Raw genomic sequence first — 14,469 nt, 5'->3', positions numbered from 1 at the left:
TCTGAACGCAGCTGGCAGCAAGCGGCAAGTATCGGCAAGTGGAATGCACCGCAGCGATACATCGATGACATCGTCATTTTGTTGGTGCAGGAAAAGAAGAGGAACAAAGCAAAACACAAAGAAAGGCAAAGAACGGCGAGAGGAGAGCACTGGATAAATTGGAAACTACTGAAATTGATTTAAAGCAACCTTTCCTTCGAACAACATTGCCGAAATGTCAGCCAGAAGAGCAACCCACGCAGGCAGCTGGTACACGGATGCAGGTCAGTGACGGAACATGCATGCATGTACATATACATATGTATGAGGGCGTGTGAATCTCGACTCGCATATGTTGCACACATACAGATATTTGTGTACACGTATGTGAGAATTTTATTTTAATTTGATAAAATAAAGACCCCAAAAGGAACATTGTCCAACGTCAACTGAGTAAAATGGAGTTTAAAAATTGGATTCCGGCTTGTTGCCAACCGCATTGCGTATCTCGTCCATGCGATCGTAGGCGATCTCTGTGGCCCAGCAGAGGCGCTTCTCGAGTTCATTGCTGCGCCGGCGCTGCTGCTTCAATGCATCCAAGCCGTGCTCCAGCTGCGTGCAGGCCTGGAAGAACGTACTCAGCTCTGGAATGTCGCCAAACTCCCCGGGATGACGGCGGAAGCCCTGGCTCACGTTTGCGGTCAGTTTGTCCAGATTATTCTTCACGTAGTGGGCCTCAAATGTTTTCTGCAACTCATCGGTGGCCATCTTGCCCACCTCGCTGGTGGAGCTGTTCAGGTGCAGGTCGCGTATGCGGCTCTTGAGGCAGCTGAAGTTGATCGACTCCAACTTCTCGCCTATGCCCTGGAACAGCTCGTAGCTCTGCTTCAGCTCCACCTGCATCTTCTGCAGGTCTCCGTCGATGCTCTTGACCGCGGACGAGTCCATGAACTCGGTTCGGAGTGTGCGATCCGTGGGTGGAACATCCCACTTGCCGCCCTCCAGCTCAGCCTTCTCCGACGCAGCAGAGGATGATGTCGTTGGCTCAGACTCCTTTTTCTGGCCATCACCACCAGCTAGACGTGGCTCTACAGCTTTTGTACCCTCAACTCGTTTGTGTGCCGACTGTTTGGGGAATGTCACGGACTTCTTTGGCTTCCCATTTGCCTGCTTGCCGGCTCCGAAGATGGGCAACGGATTGGGCCTTAAAAGTGTTTCATAAGACAACTTTCGCTCTGGATCTTTTGTTCTGCCAGAGGGAGAATGTCGCTAGAGCTTAGGTATCTGGGGGAAAGGTGCGGCAACTTACTCTTCTGCCAGAATGGCCGTCAATTCATTGTGAATTCGTTTGAGTAGCTCATCGCTCTGCTTGTCCTTTGCTATATCCATGCCGTCAAATTAATTTTAACTAAAATTTAAGGGAAATATTTAAGCGCTGCTTGTATGAGCTCTGCTTCAGCACTGAACATAAAGTATAGAACTTTGTTTACTTGCTGCTAGGCAACTCCTGGCCAACTGAGAGACTCACGACTAAAATATTTCATTTGTTTTCTCGCAGGTTCCGAGCTCTCCAGGCAATTGGATCGCTGGCTGGGTGCCGCTGAGCTCTCGCATGGTCCCGCCCGTGCCATCATTGCACCGTGAGTCGAACATCGAAAGTGTTTTTGGTGGAGGGACTTACCCACTTGACTACTTTTTTGGCACTTCACTTCCATTGCAGACATGCCGGCTATACCTACTGTGGGGCCTGCTCAGCCTTTGCCTATCGCCAGATCAGCCCAGTCGTTGTGTAAGGCATCTGATTTATTCGTAGCTGTAGGATCCTCATCTTTAATTGGTTTTTTTGCTTGCAGCAAACGCATCTTCATTCTGGGTCCCTCGCATCATGTGCGCCTGCGCGGTTGTGCCTTGTCCGTGGCGAAAAAGTACAGGACACCACTCTACGATCTCAAAATTGATACTCAGAGTGAGTTTTGCGGCGCTGGCTGGCTGCTGGAATCGTTACTCATTTCGTTTTGTATTTTGTAGTCAACGCTGAGCTGGAGAAGACGGGCCAGTTCTCGTGGATGGACATGAAAACGGACGAGGATGAGCACTCCATTGAGATGCATTTGCCGTACATAGCCAAGGTCATGGAGGAGTGAGTTGAACAATTGTAGACTTCTAAGAATAATCTGCGTTTCTGTCTGGTGTCCGCGCGTAACATGCTGCGGCTTGTTGTCGCTTGTGCCACTTCTTGGACTGTACCTGCAGCCACTTTGTTTGCTCATCCAAAAATTCGTTTATTTCCCCTTCTTTCTGTGCAGCTACAAGGACCAGTTCACCATTGTGCCCATACTTGTGGGTTCATTGAATCCGGAGCAGGAGGCGCAGTATGGCAGCCTGTTGTCCACGTACTTTATGGACCCAACGAACCTCTTTGTGATATCCTCCGACTTTTGCCATTGGGGCCAACGCTTTAGCTACACATACTACGATCGCTCCTGCGGTCAGATACACAAATCCATTGAGAAGCTGGACAAGCAGGGCATGGATCTCATCGAGACGCTCAGCCCCACAGCGTTCACGGAGTACTTGAGAAAGTACAATAATACGATATGCGGCCGTCATCCCATTGGTGTGATGCTGGGCGCTGTCAAGGCCCTGCAGGATCAGGGCTACGACAAGATGAGCTTCAAGTTCCTGCAATATGCGCAGAGCAGCCAGTGCCAGGACATGGAAGACTCTAGCGTTAGTTATGCCTCCGGTTCGCTTGTCTTTGAGATGTGAATAAACTCTCCTGAAAGTATTTTTGGCAGCTTATCCCTATTTAAGAGATTTTTAAACAATTACTAGCAGAAAATTTAAAACAAAAATTTCGAAAAAGAAAGAAATATTAAAAATTAAAAATAAAAACCAATTATTATCACATATTTATCTTCTCGTAGATCAAGAGTTCCATCTAAGTAAATTTTCTTTTATTTTTTGTGTGTTTTTTCTGCTTTTTTGTTGAAACATCGAAATTGACTTTTAAGCCATTTTTTGAATCATTTCTTGGATCCTTTTCCTGTTTTTTTGTTTCTTTCGTTTATCTTATCAATGAAATGTCTGCGTAATGGGGCGTGGCTACAGCTTGGATGTGTGTGTGTGTGTGCCAGCTCCTTCCGGGATTGTGTGTGTGTGTGTGTTTACCACCAGGAGGCAGCGGCGGCTGCGCCTCCAGCTGTTGCATCCGCCACGGTTGCATCATTGGGGCCGCCACCAGTTCCGTTCAGACGCGAGCACTGCTCGGCATCGCTCGCTATCTGCAGGGCGTTCATGTTCTGGACAAATGTCTCCAGTGCAGCCGCATTCTCGTCGGGACTGTATGGCGACGTGCGCTGGCTCAGCGGACTGCGGCGCAGAAACTCACTCAAATCGCTGGCCACACTGGCTGCCTTGGACTGCTGACTGGCCGGCTCAAAGTCATAGACAAAGGGATCCGGTCCCGGACCCGCCGTCGCCTGTGACAGTCGTGGCATCATGCCGCTCTGCACAAACAGGTGGGAATCTGCAAAAAGGAAACATTGAGGTTAGGTTTTCATCTCTCTCTCGCTCTCTCTGTTGCCCACTCACCACTGCCGTAGTCAGCGCCTACGCTATCGCAGTAGCTGCCGCTGGAGGAGACCCCCGTTTGCGATGACTGCTGCTCGTAGGGATTGGCATTGGAGGAGTGCACACGATTGCCAAACACACTGGTTATCTCCACGCGATGCGGAGATGGCGATGTGTTGTTGCGCGTAAAGTTCGACTCCGAGATATTGTGTATCGAGACCTGCGGAAAGGAAGAGAGATGTTCACTGGATTTAGAGCTTGGCACAGCTAAAAACTTAAGCTAGATCTCTGCTATCTGGCGTATTATTTGGCATGTTTTCTAACGCATTCTGAAGTAAATTTAGGATGTGCAACGATGGAATAAGGCAACCACAATGCCCGTTATATTTATTTTATATTCTTTCTTTCGCTGAAGTTGTAGTGTTGTACAACGTTAAATATGTCCTCAAGCTTCGATCAAGACGAAAAGTATGAAAAACAAAATGATGAAATATTCTTTTTCATTTGCTCGGCCACGTTTGCGGTGTAATCTTTAAAGCTTGCACCCTGATCCTGATCCTGACCCTGATTCTGTCCTTGATTCTGACTCCCATAATATTGATTGAAGGGTGCATGGTCTGGCCTCTGTCCATGTTCATGTTCATGTCGCTGATGCTGACGCTGATTCTGAAAGTAGTTCAAATAGGAGGCATAGGATGGCCACCATTGCTCTGCACACACCTCGTTGTTGAGATGCTGTCCCGGTATCAAGTTCTTGAGGAAGGAAGCGTCGTCGTAGCGTATGACGCCGGTGTTGGGTATGCCCTCAAGGTAGGAATTGAAACCAGTGATGGTGGGCGGCGGTGAGTCGTCGCCACAGCTATGATGCATATGGCAGTCGCCTTGTCCCTGCCCGCCGCATGGCACCTGGGACGGGCTGGCGGAGAAGACATCGAAGCCGTTGTAGTAGCTCGACTGCTGGTATTTCTCCTGCAAGACGGAACCACCTGGTCCCACGCCGGCTGGACCATACTCCGGCTGCTGTTGCGGCTGACCATAGGTGGACCATTGGCTCGGTGCGGCCGCTGTCGAGTGGCTGTCTTTGGTCTTTTGCTTCAGCTCGCTGCCAATCGCCGATAGACACTTTTGCGACTGCTTTGGCCGTGCAATGACCGCCGCCTCGCCCATCAGTCGTCCGGGGCTGTTGGCGGAGCCACTGCTGCCGCTGCCACTGCCCAGGGGAACGTTTGTACAGCTAATACTGATATTGTTGTGCGTCCCGTTGCCGTTGCTGCCGCCACTGGCACTGCCGCTGCCAACCGAACCACTCGAGAAGTATGAGAAATCGCTGGATGCCGCTGCCACAGAGGAGCTGCTGCTGCTGCTATGGCTGGAAGCTGCAGCCTGCTGTTGCTGTTGCTGCTGATGCTTCTGCTGTGTGGCACGCGCTGCCTCAGCCGCCGCCTCCTGTGGCGTATAGTAGCTGACATTGCTGCTAAACTGACGGAAGCCGCCCATGGCCAGGCCATTGGTGACAGCCTGATGCAGCGCCGGATTGCGTATGGTGAACATTCCGTTCTCATTCTTAATAATCGCCGCAGGTGGATCAATGCCACCCATCGGTGGGGCTGCGGCGGGCAAGCCACCGCCAAAGTTTCGTGCTGTAAAAGGGCGAAAATCTTAAATTTTTGTAGCAACAAAAGGCAGAGGGCTTCACTTACCAGGCGCTGGCATGGGATTCGGATTGGGTGGCATCATGCTGCCACCGCCGGCAACCGCTGCTGCTGCTGCTGGTCCGTTGCCCGAATGGAACATGGGATTACGCAGCGTGATAATGTTACCCGCCGCACTGGCCTCGATGGTCGCTGCATTTGCTGCTGCAGCGGCAGACTTTTGGTGTTCCCCTCCACTACGCTGCTTATTGGCACCGCCAGAGTTTCCGCCACCAGCACTGCCACCGCCGGACTTGCCACGGTTGCGACGACGGCGACGCGAGGATTTGCCGCTGCCACTGACACTAGCCGCTGAGGCAGCCGCTGCCACATTGGAGGCGACAAATGTTTGGCTATTACGATTGGGACGTGGATTGGCCTCCACCATGATGACAGCATTGGGATCCATGCCAGAGGCACCTGCCGCCCCATAGTAGCCAGCCATGAGCTGTGACTGTTGGAAGTTATGCTGCTGAAGGTGCAGCTGGTGCTGGTGCTGGTGCTGCTGTTGCGGCTGATCGACCAACGGCTTGGACAGCAGGCGAATGGACTCGCTCTTCTGGCGCAGCTGCTCACTCTTGGCCGGATCCACTTTGGTCAGCGTTATGCCCGGCGGTAGAGAGAGATGCTCCACCTGTACGCCGCGATTCAGCTGATCCATAATGCTGCAATTGGGCGACTGCTGCTGTTGCTTCGATGTGGAGGCGGAGGAGGAGGGATTGCTGATGCGCAAGTGCTGCATTTGCTGGGCCAAAGTGCTCGCATAGCTGCCACTGCCAGCACTGCCTGGAGCATGGGACATGGCCGGTGGAATGGCAACTTCGTTGGGATTAAAATAGCCCATATTGTGTGGAATGCCAGAGAGATCTTCTAGAGTAAAAAAAGGCAATTAAAAGACTTGTTCTGCTGCTAAGAGTGGGGTACGAAACTTACCCTGCTTCTGGCGATGTCCGCGCTTGCCGCGTTGCGATCGCTTTGCTGCACCGCTGGGCGCTGCACTGGCTTCACCCACATTTGAAATGGAATCCGAGTGTTGCTGCTGCTGCAACTGTTGCTGTTGCTGTGGCTTTGATCTGCCGCTGCCACGACCACCGCGTGTGGACTGCTGCTGATGAGCCTGCGACTGCTGCTGCTGCTGCTGGTGTGGCTGCTGCTGCTGACGATCGGACTGTCCCTGCGCCTTTTGCTTTCTCGAAGGCTCTGTGCTGCGCTGCGACTGGCCCTTGGCAGGATGCTGCTGCTGCTGCTGTGGCTGCTGCCCCGTCTTGCTTGAGGCAGCAACGCCCTTGCGTGTACTAGCACTCGTCTGCGTAGGCTGCTTGGAAGGCTGCGTTTGCTGTGACTTTTGTGGCACAGTCTCCGACTGCTTCACATGCTTGACGGCATCAGGCGCAGGCGTGGCAGCTGCTTTCGGCTTGCTGGTCAAGGGAGCGACAGCTGGAGCAGGCGTCTGCTTAGGCGCTGACACTTTGGGCACGGCCTTGGGCGGCGCTGGCGGTGGCAGCACGGGGCTCTCCTCCGTCTCGCTGCTGGTGGAACACTCTCCCTCCGAGGAGTCCTGCATGTGAAGCGACTTGAATGGATTATTGTCAAGCTGTCCCTGTTCCAGCCGGGGCTTGACGCGCTTCTGTCTTTTGGGGGGCTCTGGCAAGGGCGTAGCCTTCGCCTCGGTGGGCTGTGGCCGCGCTTTGGTGGGTTTCACCTCGGGCGCAGTCTTGGCAGACTTTTTGCTCGCTGCAGCCTTGGGTGGCACGCTGCAGACGGAGTTCTCGCGCGTGTTGACGGCACTGCTCTGGGGCGTGTGGGATTTGGAGCTGTTGTTGGAGACAGAACTCGAAGCACCCACAACAGCAGCCACAGCCTTTTTCTTCTGTTGCTTTTTGCTGGTCTTGGCGGCGTTTTGACTCTTGGCTTCCTGTTCAGCGGCTGCAGCAGCGGCAGCGGCAGCATTGGCCGCAGCAGTGGCGGCAGCTGCAGCAGCTGTGGCAGCCGCGTTAGCAGCAGCCGCTGCCGCTGCACGCTTAGCCTCTTTCTTCTTGGCCTTGGCACTCTTCTCCGGCACACTGGGCGCTGGCGGCTGCGAGCTACCAGCTGCAGCTGCCGCCTCGGGATGTGCCGAGGCCACCATATGCCCGTTGACGAATGTGTAGAGCAGCTTGTCCTCGTGCGGAGAGCTGCCCTTGGCGACGACAGTCACCTGCTGCTCGGCCCCTGGATGGGGCAGTTGAACACGTCGTATGGTCACAATGCGCTTCGAGGGATCGGCAGTGATGGAATGGAACAGTTGCTGCTGCTGCTGCTGTTGCTGCTGCTGGGGCGGAGAGTAGCAGACTGGCGGAGTGTTCTGTTGTCCCGGAAAGAAGGCGCCGCTAAATTCTGGATACTGGAGCGTGTTGGTCGCCGCTGGTGCTGGCTCCGCGGCACTCGTGCAACGCCCCTTGACAATCTCATCCAGCTTGGCCAGCTGCTGCTCTTTTGTGGGCAGATAGGAGAACTTGAACTCGCTATTGGCCTGCTTCACGGTGGCTATGAGCTCCAGAATGCCCGTCTCCACCTTGCCCTTGGCTCGCTGGAGATTCTTGATGTTCGCCTCCAGCTCGCTGATGCGCTTCTTCTCGCGCTTTCGGCCGCCAGCAGCCGTCAGAGCCTTCATCTCGTACTTGTCCACGAACTCCTTGAAGTAGATGCCCAGGAACTGGCTGCGCAAATCCTCCAGCTCCTTGATGCGCTTCTCCTCCTCCCTGCGCTGCTTCTGCTTGGCCTTCTTGGCCGCCTTCTTGGGGTTCATGGTCTGCGGCTGCTGTGACTTGCCCTCGATGAAGTTCAGCGTTTCGTTGATCCAACGCTGCTGATCCTGCTCGCGCGTGTAGCTGCCCAGGAACTCGGCAAAGTCATGCATCATCTCCTCCTTGGTGTAGTCGCCGGGATAGCTGTTGCTATTGCTGTTGCTTTCGCCCTCAACAGCCACGCTCTCCTCATCGTCGACTCCACCCTCATCCTCATCATCATCCTCCGCATCCGCATCATTGCAATCCGCAACTGTGGCTGCATCCGGCTGCACTGGTATGCTCTTGCAGAGGCTGTGCAGGCACAGCAGACTGTCGTTGTTCCGCTTGCCCTCGTCCCCCATCTCGTTAAGGGCTGCTGGCGGCGGGGCTGCCGCTGGCGCAGACAGACTCGACTGCAGCTGCGCTGTGGCACACACCTTCAGCGTGGGCGGTTGATTCTGCACGGACTCGGCTTTGGGTGGGCGTTTTGGTGGGTTTGCTGCGGCTGCGACTGCCTCAGGCTCTGGCTTCGGCTTGGCCTTGGCTGGCGCGGCTGCAGGAGGAGCGGGAGCGGCAGCAGCAGCAGCAACTGTGGGCGGTGAGCTCGCCTCTTGAGCATTCTTGCTCTTCCGATCGTTGACAATCTGCGACAACTTCTTGCGAAGGCGATCGCGTGTCTCGTTGTAGCGCGCATGACTGCACTCCTTCTTGACGCGCTTCTTCGAGTGATTCTCCTTGCACGGCTCCCCAATGTCCGCATAGTCAGCACAGCCTAAGGATCATCAAATGATTAAAGGTTTCATGTGCGAAATCCCACAGCTACTTACACTTGCGCATCTTCTCTTTGCTCTTCTTGGAGCCAGCTCCGTCGTTGGCACGTCCGCCCGGCTGCGTCATGGTCATGTCACTCGTCTTGGACTTGGACGCGGCCAAGCCAGTGGTGCTGTCCGGCTTGGTGCGTTTGCTGCAAGAACAATAAGCAGGATTAGGCGGTGTCTTCAGCGCTCGTTTGTTGCCACTTACATTATCTGTGAGTCGTGCAACATCATCAGTTGATCGACGCCAAATTGCATCTTCTCTATGTTGGCATCTCCCAGTGTGAAACTGCAAATGGGAGCGAAAACAATAAGTGCTTAGGATTATTACAAATATTCTAATATTTCAAGTCAATTGAAGTGGAATCAGTACGTGTTTCAGTTGAACCTTAAGCAGCAGCACCCTATGTTTACTTGTACTAACAATATAATTAACCAAATTAAAGATTTTGTTCGTTCAATCGCAGTGTTCAGTGCTCCCTCTTTGCCTCCAATGTCAGTTTAAGTCTGTGAGAAACTTAAGTGTCTCTCAATTTTAATTCAGCAAAGTCACTCTTGTGCAAACGAGTCTAATTTGGCTCTTTTGGGATAGAAGAACTTTGATAACTTCTTCTGGGTTGCATATAGCATGGAAAAATCTGCTCTAATTGCTGCCAACGAACGTCCCATTGGGATTGGGAACACATTCCCCTGGTAGCAGTTAAACCTTCGTCGCTGGTTTGACTCTCAGCAACCGAATGTTTCACGTAGCTAAACATTGTGACAGAGGGTTGGGCGTTGATCCTCATTTGGCCGTAAACTACAGCATCAACAAGGGGCGTCTGCCATGTTCCAGGAGAGATTGTGACTTCAAGCAGTCAAGCAGGGGACAAGATTGCTTCCCCTTGCCCGATATACCCTTTAAATCAGCGTTAAAAAATATGTTCACAACTTACTCATCGGTGATTTTGAAGGGAGAGTAACTGCAAGCAAAAATATAAACATTTTAGAGAGGAGTTCATTGATATTTGGTAGCTGATAGCTTACCCAATAACCTGTGCTAGAAACTGCTCGAACCGACCATCGTCCTTGTCGCCCACGACACTGTTGAGGCGCAGCCGTAGATCACCCTTGAGCAGCTCCAGATGCTTAAAGTCCGTGCTGTTCGAGTTAAATTTGACAAAGAAATTGGCATAGATGGACAGGACAAAGGTCCAGTAGGTTTTGTACACATAGTGCTGGTTCTTAAGCTCCTGCAGCTCGGCGGGACTCGGCGCCAGCTTGCGATTGAAGAACATCAGCGATGGCAGCGTGGAGCGCAGCTCTTCGCGCGTAAACGACAGCGGCTGAAAGCAGCGCAGCAAGTACTTTGTCAGCGGCGGCGACAGCTGATTGGCAAGAATTTTGCGTGCCAATTGGCAGGCGGAGACGCGACAATTCTCGCCGCAAAAGTACTGAGACTCGATGGCCTCGTGTCGATAGCGCTTGCGCGTGGTCAAATGCTGGAACACGGCCCATGCAATGTGATATGTGGTGCGGAGCACATCGGTCTCCGACTGCCGCCGGAATACCGCGCCACTGCCGCTGGGCTGCTCATCGACAGCCGTGTCGGGTGGGAGCTCGTTGCAGCGGCGCTGCTGGGCTGCCAAACTGGTGCTGGCTGCCGCCGCCGTTGCCGCATTGTGCTTGGCCTCATCGCTGGTGCAGGTGCTGAGAATTTTGGACTTCATCAGCTTTGGATCCTTTTCGACAATCCCAAGCGTCGTGCACTTGGCGCAATGGCCAGCCAGCCGCGGACGCAGCGGTGTGCCGGCAATGGAGCAAGTGATGCATTTGCAGTTCCTGCCACAAGGATAAAAATGAACATTAATAGGGGAAACATTAAGTGAGAGGGCTAAAGATCGTACTCATGATGGTGTTCCAGCAGCGAATTACACTTCTTGCATAGATCCTCGTGCACGAGCTTGTTGGGTGGATCGTAGAAGCCATCGGGCCACTTCAATTTCGTAAAGGCCATAATGTTCTTCCAGGCCAGCTGACGATCGACAATGCGCTGAAAGTCGATGAACTCATCGTCGCTTATGTCGGGCAGGGAGAAGGAGGTGGCATCGAGTACGACCTTGTCGAATATGTTATACACATCCAAGAGGCCCATCCGACGATCGTGCTCCGTGTCCGACAAGTTAAACTTGTTAAGCTCGATCCAAATGTCCGTCCAGCGGCGTTCAATCGAATGCATGTGCTCATCGAACAGCATATAGCGCTTGATCAGCGCCGTCGTCTGCCCCGAGGGTGCGGCCTCCTTCAGCGACAGAATGCACGCCAGCATGGTATCCCCCAGCGGCGTAAAGACATGCTGCTGAAACAAGCGCTGGCACAGCAGCACCCACGACAGCTTAAACTTGCGCAGGAAATCGTTCTCGAACGCAAACAAACTAAGCGAAATTTTCTGCGAGATGCAATTCAAGTCAGAGTAGCCATCAAGTATATCTACAGGTGTGGGATAGAGAGAGTGTTTATTTAATAGTTTAAACAATTAATTAGTTAATTTCCCACTTACATGTGAGCATCCTCTCGGCGGATATCTTTTCGTTCTCCTGTATATTTAGGGCAATCTCGATCATGCCCTCGGAGAATGCCTTCACAATGCATTCCACATTGTAGGCGAGTATTTGCAGCAAAAGCATCGGGTTGTTGGCCATCAGACTAGAGCATCGAATGACAGTCAGCAGAGACAAATAAACAATGAGGCAGGTGGCGTTCACTTACATGGCGCTGAATAGCACTAATATCATGTTGTCGGAGATCGCTGTGTCATCAATAAAATCAAGATATTCGGCATTCTTATCGTACAGATAGCCGCTGGTAATCCAATATATTTCCTTATTGCATTCAAGCAGCTTCTCAAACTTGTTGTAGGCAGCATCGTTTCTAGGAAGAGCAAAAAGAAATAAACAAAAGTTTCGTTTGGCTTTGGCTTTGGTTTGTTTTTCCGCTTACTTCAACATGGGGCTGTAGGCCTTAATTAATACATCTAGCAGCATAACCACCATGTGTGCAGCCTTAAATTGATCCATCATGATGGCCATAATGGTTTCGCGATATTCGAGACATTCCTTGCAGGAACAGAATGTGAAGAACTCATCCTTGCGATGCTTCACAAATATAAAGGCAAGATTCTGAAAATAAAGCTAAAAACCATTAGGATTATTATGCACTGGCGCACGGCACTCTCTTGTGTGGGGGGCAAACGCACCGTAATTGCACGCAGCTGTCCATCGGCATCGCGCAGCGGATTCTTTGGATCCTCCGAGAACAGTCTCATGTTCTCAATGGCCATCTAAAGAGCAGGGAAGCAGGATTACACACTGTTTGGGTTGAGATCTTTCTCTGCTCTTACCAAATACGAGCGCGCTTCCTCGTTGGGATCGTTGCTCTTGTGCTCGCACTCGTGCAACAATTTGTCACTCAGCTCCAGCTCGATGGCGTTATCATCGCGCAGGCTCCATTGCATCAACGACACCACATCCTTGTAGACAACGTCCGATTTGGGTGGCGGTGCATATGGATCGAATGGCGGCAGGGCCAGGATCGTGTGCAGCGTGTTGATAATGTTGCCCTCTGGGAAATTGAGACGCTCCAACAGCTGGCACGGTGGCGTGCCGCTCCGTGCCGGCATCGCCTGGTTGGGCGGTGGCGACGGCAGCTGTGCAGCCACTTTGGCGTGAGCATGGGCGGGGGGAAGCGTGCTGGCAGAGGCATCGCCAGCAGCTGCATCTGCGTCGGCGTCAGCATCAGCGTCGACAGCGGCGGCGGCGGCAGGGCCCAGGGCAACAGGCAGTGCAGCCGCCAGGGCATCACATTTCAACGGCACAAAAAGCTCGCCACATAGGCGCGGTGTGGCCGCATCGATGGACATTTTCATGCTCACATGGTAGCAGGAAGCGTCCAGTTCACCGTTAATAGCCTCCCCGGTGTCTGGGGGCTCCTCTTCGCTGCCAGAGCTGAGTGCCGCCTCCTCTGACGCCTCCAAATCGGAACACTTGGGCAGCATTTCTTTGGTGTGCGTCAACGCCAACGCATTTTCCACTTGCTCGGCCATTCGATTTCACTTCGTTTGTTGTTACACTTGGAAACCGAATTCGAGTCCGAGTCCCCAATACCACTCCGTACCAAGGATCACTTGTTAATCTTTGGTGCAACCGAAATTTGCGTATGCGCGACGCATTATTATACAAATCAAATCACAGATAGATGCACTTCCACTTTCACTCGTCGCCTTTGCCTCTGGTCGTTGGTGTGTATGTGGCCGCGGATGTGTGTTGTGTGTATGGTCGCGTTCGTTCGTGTGTGTGCTGTAAGGTAACACACACAAAATGGAAAAGAACGCAACGCGTTTTTCCCCCACAACGCGCGCGACAATAAGTGCGCCTTTCCTTGCCAATACTCTGTTGCGTGTCTTTATTACAATTCCATCCGTTTACCAAGTAGTTTGACTGCGTTGCAGTTTTATTTTCTATTTAGTTTGCAAGTGGATTTGTTTGGGATTTTCGTTTTGTTTCGCTGCTGCAATTGCAATTTTTCTGCCTAGCAGTGTGACCGCGGAATCGTCGATAATATATGCCGACAGACCCTCGGAAATATACCAAGATATACCCTTTCGTTTCCAAAATATCCTGTAAATATACCGTAAATCTTAATTCACTTTCCTCGAGTTTGATCTTCTGTTTAATATTACCAGCTGGTTAGGACTCTCAACTGTAAAAGTTTAATTTTACTCAAGCAATCATTTAATTCTCTAAAAGATTAACTGATTTTTAATACTTTTCTTAATTGGATTGATTGCAAAATATGGTTAGAACTAAATATATCAACAACAAAAAATAGCATTAAGTGGGATTGGATTGTAAAGTCATTTGACAATTTGTTGCTGGCCAACCGATAGTTCAGTATAGTATGGGCACTTGTGCACCCAATTTGCTATAATTAATTAAATATAAAGATAAACAATGACCTTGTCTTAGACTGACATGCTTTTGTGTATTCTATGTATATACATATGTACCATATACCGATCTTAGATACAACATTCAATCAATTCGAGGATATTTATCCCTCCAGGGGTACTAAATGTTGCCTATTCCGTGCCAAATGTTGGGGAACAGTGCTGCTCACTATTCGCAGCATGCTGCTGGCCAATACAAATTATGTTGCCAATGGTAAAATACATAAGTGATGATGGACTTCAACGTAAGTGGTTGGGACTCATTGAACTAATTTTCGTAGTTAAAATATCCCCAAAAGTATATAATGTACCCTTCTGCCTGACTTTCGTGAATGTGTGCAGTGTGACCGCCGAATTACCTTCTTATCGAAATATACCGTTTCATATTCCAAATATACCGGAAATATACTGAGGAGAAAAATTAGCTTAACACACTTCACCCCTCGCGAATTAAAAATTTGAGCCTCGTGAACCGGCATTTGCACACACCATTTCGAAGGGGCTTTTGATCATTAAGAATGACTTGTCTTTTTACATGTCCTAAACTATTCATTTGTTTTTCAGTTTATATTTATTGATCTTGAAGCATATTCTCGGTATCTGTGCAATTGGAAAAATGTAGCAGAGATTTCTTAAAACAGAGACTGACTAGTTCTGCA

General features: G+C 51.2%; 3 protein-coding genes across 6 annotated transcripts; 1 reads left to right on the top strand and 2 right to left on the bottom strand.

Moving 5' to 3' along the window:
- The first annotated feature begins 58 nt into the window (after positions 1 to 58).
- On the top strand, positions 59 to 2,767 carry LOC117897664 (protein MEMO1). Its single transcript, XM_034806662.1, has 6 exons — positions 59 to 263; positions 1,538 to 1,619; positions 1,700 to 1,768; positions 1,833 to 1,945; positions 2,008 to 2,119; positions 2,286 to 2,767. Exons 1-6 carry the CDS (start codon positions 215 to 217, stop codon positions 2,746 to 2,748), a joined length of 888 nt encoding a protein of 295 aa, XP_034662553.1. The 5' UTR covers positions 59 to 214; the 3' UTR covers positions 2,749 to 2,767.
- Positions 352 to 1,450, bottom strand: LOC117897665. The gene is made up of 2 exons (XM_034806663.1): positions 1,289 to 1,450; positions 352 to 1,228 (listed from the first exon to the last, which is right to left on the bottom strand). The coding sequence occupies exons 1-2, from the start codon at positions 1,366 to 1,368 to the stop codon at positions 445 to 447; spliced, it is 864 nt and encodes a 287-aa protein (XP_034662554.1). The 5' UTR covers positions 1,369 to 1,450; the 3' UTR covers positions 352 to 444.
- A 191-nt stretch (positions 2,768 to 2,958) lies between the features above and the next one.
- Positions 2,959 to 13,405, bottom strand: LOC117897660. Of its 4 annotated transcripts, XM_034806647.1 has the most exons (16): positions 12,206 to 13,405; positions 12,062 to 12,145; positions 11,806 to 11,996; positions 11,575 to 11,736; positions 11,366 to 11,511; positions 10,713 to 11,295; positions 9,853 to 10,647; positions 9,762 to 9,788; positions 9,035 to 9,115; positions 8,839 to 8,975; positions 6,177 to 8,783; positions 5,253 to 6,113; positions 4,936 to 5,192; positions 4,273 to 4,569; positions 3,574 to 3,772; positions 2,959 to 3,508 (listed from the first exon to the last, which is right to left on the bottom strand). In XM_034806647.1, the coding sequence occupies exons 1-16, from the start codon at positions 12,905 to 12,907 to the stop codon at positions 3,147 to 3,149; spliced, it is 7,491 nt and encodes a 2,496-aa protein (XP_034662538.1). In that variant the 5' UTR covers positions 12,908 to 13,405; the 3' UTR covers positions 2,959 to 3,146. The 4 variants fall into 4 exon arrangements, with proteins under 4 accessions (XP_034662538.1, XP_034662535.1, XP_034662536.1 ...); XM_034806644.1 differs by having other exon boundaries at positions 4,273 to 5,192; XM_034806645.1 differs by having other exon boundaries at positions 4,273 to 5,192; positions 5,253 to 6,110.
- Positions 13,406 to 14,469: the final 1,064 nt, after the last annotated feature.

This window comes from Drosophila subobscura, chromosome O (assembly GCF_008121235.1).
Source record: "Drosophila subobscura isolate 14011-0131.10 chromosome O, UCBerk_Dsub_1.0, whole genome shotgun sequence".
Classification (NCBI taxonomy): Eukaryota; Metazoa; Arthropoda; class Insecta; order Diptera; family Drosophilidae; genus Drosophila; species Drosophila subobscura.
Note: the sequence above shows the minus strand (reverse complement) of the source record. Positions and strands in the feature narration are given on the sequence as shown.

Bases quoted from the DNA above. Each gene is read 5' to 3' on its own strand.
- LOC117897664 (XM_034806662.1), top strand. From the start codon at position 215: ATGTCAGCCAGAAGAGCAACCCACGCAGGCAGCTGGTACACGGATGCA. The intron at 1,769-1,832 runs GTAAGGCATCTG...TTTTGCTTGCAG, and splicing joins CAGATCAGCCCAGTCGTTGT to CAAACGCATCTTCATTCTGG. The intron at 2,120-2,285 runs GTGAGTTGAACA...CTTTCTGTGCAG, and splicing joins ATAGCCAAGGTCATGGAGGA to CTACAAGGACCAGTTCACCA.
- LOC117897665 (XM_034806663.1), bottom strand. From the start codon at position 1,368: ATGGATATAGCAAAGGACAAGCAGAGCGATGAGCTACTCAAACGAATT. The intron at 1,229-1,288 runs GTAAGTTGCCGC...TCCCTCTGGCAG, and splicing joins ACGGCCATTCTGGCAGAAGA to AACAAAAGATCCAGAGCGAA.
- LOC117897660 (XM_034806644.1), bottom strand. From the start codon at position 12,907: ATGGCCGAGCAAGTGGAAAATGCGTTGGCGTTGACGCACACCAAAGAA. The intron at 12,146-12,205 runs GTAAGAGCAGAG...CCTGCTCTTTAG, and splicing joins AGGAAGCGCGCTCGTATTTG to ATGGCCATTGAGAACATGAG. The intron at 10,648-10,712 runs GTACGATCTTTA...TCCTTGTGGCAG, and splicing joins CTGCTGGAACACCATCATGA to GAACTGCAAATGCATCACTT.